Genomic DNA, 6176 nt, shown 5'->3' with positions numbered 1-6176 from the left:
TGTGTGTGTGTGTGTGTGTGTGTGTGGTCCTGGGTCCAAACTCAAGACCTTGTGCTTGGGAGGCAGGCATGGCACCACTGAGCTAAATCCCCAGCCCTGCTTTGGGTTGTCTTGGTGAGAGATGGCATGGTGAAAATATGTCTCAGAAGTTGCCATTCTTCACAGTTCTGGATTCAAGGTCACAAAGGCAGAGACAATGAATCTTTCTTTGTCTCTTTACTTTTTAACCTCCCTGGAAGTTTTTTTTTATTCTTTTTCTCTATAACTGTAGACCTAGTCTTTTTACCTGAATTTTTTTCTTCTTTAAATTCTGGGTTGCTAGTCATATATTAACAATATGATGACTCCTTAAGGCTACCAAAATGTTCTCCCAAAATATAATGCAAATTTGATAGAAACATAAACCAGAATGTGTGATTATGTGAAAGTGCAAAAGATAGGCAATGAGAAAAGTCACCCTGAACCATTATCTGATAGTTCCGGTCTTACCTGTGTGAGGGAAGTGGCAAGAGGAGAAATCTACGTGCATTGCTGGGCCTGAGACACTGCTAGAGACTCTCAGGCTTTCCCCTACTTCCCCCCAGACAGCTGCTCCTCAATTACGTGCCAGTGACATGTTCTGCTTTCCCTCTTAGAGCAGGAGATTACCACATCAAATTTGCCATGGTGGTCTCCAGACTGGTGGCTGAGAATGGCCCATCACATTTCACTGGCCTGTTCTGCTACCAAACCAGCCAAGCGAAGCGGGGGAGGCTTGTGCCACGGAGAGGTCAGAAGGCCACGTTGTGGGATAGGATTGTAACCCTGCTGTGTAGGAACCACGTTTTCTGATCAAGGTGGTCTCCCTCTTTGACCTTTGCTCAGAATATAAAGACCAAGTTTTCTGGGCAAAGGGCTATAACAACCTCCTCCCTGTTTTTCTGTTCCTCTTCTTCTGACCCAAGAGTGAATTTATCCCCTCCCTGATAGTTGCCTAGTAATGAATAAATTAGAGATATTATAGGCTTTGCTGAATATAGAGAGTTTGCCTAATCGTGTAATCATATAAAGTGTTCCTTAACAATAGAAATAGAGTGCCCCCCCTGAGCTCCTCATGAGTATGAGATAATTCCCCTCATGAGAATGAGATATTTCCCCTAAGTGTCCCAATAATAACCCTTAGTAATGGAAAGTTAAAAATAGTATCAATCCTCAGCCCTATAAAAGCAAGCCCTGAAAATGGGTCGGGGTCTTCAGGTGGAAGCCACTGTGAGTGCCACTGGAGGTCCAGGCTCGAGTTTGCTGGGCTTGAGCCTGCAATAAATTCCTCATGTAATTACATTGGACTTGACTCCTTGGTGGTCTTTGGGGATATCACGATCTGGGTACACCAGCTGATGTTACAATCTCTGATTATTCTGGTGGCAAGGAAGTCAGAAAAGAGTCTGTTAAAATAGGCTAGCAAGAGCAGCTGAGGGAATGGCAGTAGGACAGACAGGAAAATTACTAAGGCAATGAAACTGACAGGACTTGGTGAATGGCAATGGGATGTGAGGGAGATGGAAGAGTCAAGGGTGAGCCCCTCATCTTGGGTTTGGTGCAGAATGGCTAGGAGGAAGGAATAACAGGCAAGAGGAAGTGTCCAGAAGGAACGCAACATCTGAGTCCAGAGTAGAAGTGGAATTCAGGAGCCTTAAGCATCCAGGTGATAGCTGAAGCCAGGGAACATGTGTAGCATGTGTAATATGTGTAGCACTCTGATGAAAACAAAGATGCAAAGTAAGGACAGAAGCTGGCATGATAGAGCACACCTGTAATCCCAGCACTCAGGAGGCTGAGGCAGGAGGATTATGGCAAGTTCAAGGTCATCCTGGGCTACATAGTGAGTACAAAGTCAACGCAGACTACATAATGAGACTCAAAAAACAAAACAAGCTGGCCGTGGTGGCATATGCCTGTCATCCCAGCACTCAAGAGGCTGAGGCAGGAAGGTCATTGGAAGTTGGAGAACAGTCTGGGCTACACATGGTGAGACCCTGCCTCAAAACAAACAAACAAACAAGCAAACAAACAAAAAATACAACGAGAAAAAGAGAGACTGACGGGAGAATGACAACAAATCAATGTCATGACAGCCACGGGAGAACAAGGCTCTTAGAGTTGTTACAACAGATCAGTTAATGCCAGGCCTGGGAAAGATCTGTCAGCTTTGACATCTCTGTGGTATTTGATAACTTTGAAGAGAGTTGCTACAGAAATCTGGGTTGCTCTGAGGATGGGCAGGAATCCACTGAGAAGGGACAAGAAAGAACTTTTGGGAGTGATGGAAATGTCCTATATATCTTGAAAGTTGTGAGCTGTGGAGCTGTATTTGTCAAAACTAATTGAAATATACACTTAAAAGCCTGTGCTTTTTGTTATATGTTAATTATACCTCAAAAATTTAAGTATAAAAAATAATTTAAGTGAAGAATTTTCCCCCCAGATATTTTAAATGCTAATAGCGAGGCTTTCCCTAATCGGTTTAAAAATTAGAATCTCCAGACCTGGGAACTGGGGTATTTCTGAAGGTTCCGCAGGAATCTGCGTCCTGTTGGAGGAGCTCTTCGCCCACCTCTTTGGGTGTCCTGGACTCTGGCATGGCTCCATCAGGGACTGCCTGATAGCCATCTTTCTGCCTGATTCTGGACAAGCCCTCGCTGGGTTTGTGAGCTCTGGGTCACACCGGTGATCAATCAGGTCAGCGCCCTCCCTCCGATATTCGATAGGGCGCCAAGGCAGGGTGGGAGGCACAGATGAGCCAGAGCCGCAAAGCCTCAGCCTGCGGGTACCTATGGACCGTGTCCACACACCCCACCGGTGTGCCCAGGTCCCGGATTTGGGTTGCCGGCCTCCAGCCGGCTGGCCGAACAATAGTCAAATACAGAGCTGTCCGCAAGTGGCGCCGGCTGGCCTCGTGGCGCAACGGTAGCGCGTCTGACTCCAGATCAGAAGGTTGCGTGTTCAAATCACGTCGGGGTCAGTTTCTTTTTCTGTGATCTCTTTTAATTCCCCTTATTTGTTCCCCTCCTTCACCATTTCCCGGCTTCTGTCGTAAAATCTGAAGGACTCCTCGTCGAAGGAGCCCGGTGATCCTGCGGGGTTCACTTTTGGCGGATCGCGGTAATTTTGTGCGGACAGCGCTGCTCCAGAGGACAGGCGCAGCTCCGGATGTTCAGCCTGGAGGAGAAAGTTTCTGTGCGGCAGGTTCTCTGTGCTGAGCGGGCTTCTCAGAAATACAGGCGAACTAAATCAGCAGGAGTAAAAGTTCAAACCCCAGAGAGAAGAAGTAGCGGTACATAGTGGTTGACGAGGTGGCCGAGTGGTTAAGGCGATGGACTGCTAATCCATTGTGCTCTGCACGCGTGGGTTCGAATCCCATCCTCGTCGGGGTGTCGTTGCTAAGACCCTGTAGCTTTTGAAACCCCAAAACAGGGATTTCAGTTGTCACCCTCCTTTCTGTCTAAAGTCAATATTCCAGGCTGTCCTGAGTTCCTATTCTTCACCAGCTTTCTCCTTCGTCGTTTCTACATTTTTCTACAGTGCGAAGAGCCATAGGATGAAAAATCTGTGTTCACTCACCTGTTGTAGAGCTGGCCTGTCCAAGAAACTAGGACATCATATTTCTACCCTATTTCTGGGTGGGCTTCGTGGCTTAGTTGGATTAAGTACCCTGGTAAACAGGACATCCTGGGTTCTAATCCCAGCGGTTCCTTCATACCTTATCTGGGTTCACAGAGTAGACGTTCCCATAGCTCAGAACTTCTTACTGAACTTTGAGGTAGTTAGCACTTTGGATAAATGTGCCTTGCTCCTCATGTACACCACACGCCATGCTTCTCATTACGTCATGATTACGACACGCTAATAGCTGTTCTACTGTCTGGGTGTGTTGGTATTGCAGCTGAGCTGTTAAGTTCCTGGAAGTGGTCAGCGGGTCAGTTTCCATGTTCTTTCATATCTTCGAAGACAGTTCTTGAAAGCTTTTACAGAGACTGAACAGTAGTAATACTTTATGTAGTAATAAGGTAAACCACTTACTGTATTTGGCCGGTTAGCTCAGTTGGTTAGAGCGTGGTGCTAATAACGCCAAGGTCGCGGGTTCGATCCCCGTACGGGCCATGGCTGATGGTTTTGAAACAATGTACTGCTAGCAGTCATTTTCACAGATGGAAAAATCTTGCTTAATAGGTGAGCGCTATGAAGCAAGTCTCCAATTCCAAAACTTTTCACACCCTATAGAGAAAATGTCCTTTAGACCACAGTGTTGCACTCCTGTGATACAGTACTGAGGAGGCTGAGGCAACTGGATCCCCTAGAGTTTGAGGGCAGCCAGACTACATACTGAGATCCTGTCTCACAAGAGATCCTGGAGTTGTGGAGGTAAATCCAAAATGGGAATGTCTTGAGAGATGTGGAGAAACTGTAGTTTTGTGATATCTACATCAAAATTTTATGACCTTATGTGGCTCCTGAACTGTTAACTATAAACAGAAGGCTGTCAGTATTATTTGGGACAAGATTGTCTCAAATCATAAGCTTCACTGATCAGTGGACTACGGGAAATGGTCAGGAATAGAGCTGCTTCAAGTGTTCCTATCTTCCTTTACAGTCAAGATGTCCTGGGCTGGGGATTTAGCTCAGTGGTTCTGGGGCCTGCCTCGGAATCCTGGTACCAGAAAAAACGATGTTCAACTGTTGGGTCCTGGCTTGCTCATCTGGACCTGAGCAGATGCCCCTTCCCCTCCTCCTCTTCTGAAGAACTTTGCATTTCTGCTTTTACTGAACCTCTGGGCTCCTGTGTGTGATTCCCCAGGTCTCACATTTCCCCTTGGACCCCACTATCTAACAGTAGGAAACATATTCTTCTTTCCCTGGGACCCTCCCCCGACTCCATTCCGGGCACCAGCCCAAGGGAACTCGGTGAACAAGACAGACCCTCATTCCCATTTCTCTGCGGGTCAGCCCCTGTAACCACACACAGATACATCTTCAGCCTTAGTAGCAGCAGCAGCACTTTAATGTCACAAAATTTCAGGAAGCCAAAACGTGTTAGAACACTCCACAACAAGTGGGCTTCAAGACCAGCAACAATTCTACCTGAACCCTGAGCAGTGAGACACCTCCCACCTCACCCCTTCCACCAGGCCGTGCATTCCTCTTGGCTCCATTCATTCTGGCTAGAGAAGCAGCGGTATTGCAAGGGACCAGAGGGCAGGAGCGGAGGTCATCCATCTGCAGCTGTGTATCCTTGCCAGCACTCAAGCTCCTAGAGCCCCTGGAACCTGAGATGTGACCACTGGAGTCAGGATGGCCACAATGGGGCTGGGGCTTTTTCTGTTCCCATGTCTTGATCTCATATGGAGTCAGGACCCCATCCTAAACTGAGACCTCAGGCCTTGACATCCCAGGGATGGCGCTCTAGCTGGGAAGGGAAGTTGCTAAGAACAGGGTAGCTACAGAAGGCCAACAGAATAGAAGCAGAGCAACATCCCCTCCCATCAGAACTGTTACACAGCCCCCCATACAGCTCCCTAAGGCTCAGTGGGTGGGCACAGGCCAGCTAGATGCAGTGGAAAAACCACACAGGCCTTCCCTCAGGCAGGCGGTTCCCACCAGGCTTCCTTTAAGAGTCCTTAGGGCCCTGCCCTGGCCAGCCCTGGCTTCTGCTCTCTCCCACTCATTTGCACAGTGCCTCCAACACCTCCAAAGTGCGTCGGATATCTCGGACTTGGCGAGCCAGCCCCTGAACCGGCTGCAGAGCCCGCTCCAGCTCCTCGCATCGCGCCAGTAGGGTGTACATGCCCTTGATACTCATGTCCACGGCTTCCCCTAAAGAGTCCACGGCGTCGCGGTAGGTCTGGATGCAGCCCACGCTCAGAGCCGTCAACTCCTGCACCGCGCCACCCAGTCCGCGAAGCAAACGATCCACCCGGCTGCCCAGCTCCCGACTCAGCCGCTCCAGATCCCGCAGCACTTCGGGGTCGATGGGCGGGATGGTGGGAGTGGGTGCGGGCGTTAAGCAGGGACGCACAGGGGCAGTGGGCAGGGCCGAAGGGGCGCCGCTGAGGCGGATCTTGAGTTGCAGGTTGTTGGCGACAAAGTGGGTGAGGTCGCCGTGCCGGCTCACTGTGCCCTCCAGCTCCAAAGGGCTGGAG

General features: G+C 49.1%; 1 protein-coding gene and 3 non-coding genes across 4 annotated transcripts in view; 3 read left to right on the top strand and 1 right to left on the bottom strand.

Moving 5' to 3' along the window:
* The first annotated feature begins 2929 nt into the window (after window positions 1–2929).
* Trnaw-cca lies at window positions 2930–3001 on the top strand. Its single transcript has one exon. It is a non-coding gene; the product is annotated as a tRNA-Trp (tRNA).
* A 325-nt stretch (window positions 3002–3326) lies between these two features.
* On the top strand, window positions 3327–3408 carry Trnas-gcu. Its single transcript has one exon. It is a non-coding gene; the product is annotated as a tRNA-Ser (tRNA).
* Window positions 3409–4066: 658 nt separating this feature from the next.
* Window positions 4067–4140, top strand: Trnai-aau. The gene has a single exon. It is a non-coding gene; the product is annotated as a tRNA-Ile (tRNA).
* An 880-nt stretch (window positions 4141–5020) lies between these two features.
* Window positions 5021–6176, bottom strand: part of Borcs6 (BLOC-1 related complex subunit 6) — a 1785-nt gene continuing 629 nt past the window's right edge. Inside the window, 1 exon segment of the mRNA XM_033762801.1 lies at window positions 5021–6176. This exon segment is cut by the window's right edge and continues 34 nt beyond it. Coding sequence (XP_033618692.1) covers window positions 5699–6176 — 478 coding nt within the window. The 3' untranslated portion in view covers window positions 5021–5698.

Source organism: Fukomys damarensis, unplaced genomic scaffold (genome assembly GCF_012274545.1).
Source record: "Fukomys damarensis isolate Sample0158 unplaced genomic scaffold, DMR_v1.0_HiC HiC_scaffold_13, whole genome shotgun sequence".
NCBI lineage: Eukaryota > Metazoa > Chordata > Mammalia > Rodentia > Bathyergidae > Fukomys > Fukomys damarensis.
Note: the sequence above shows the minus strand (reverse complement) of the source record. Positions and strands in the feature narration are given on the sequence as shown.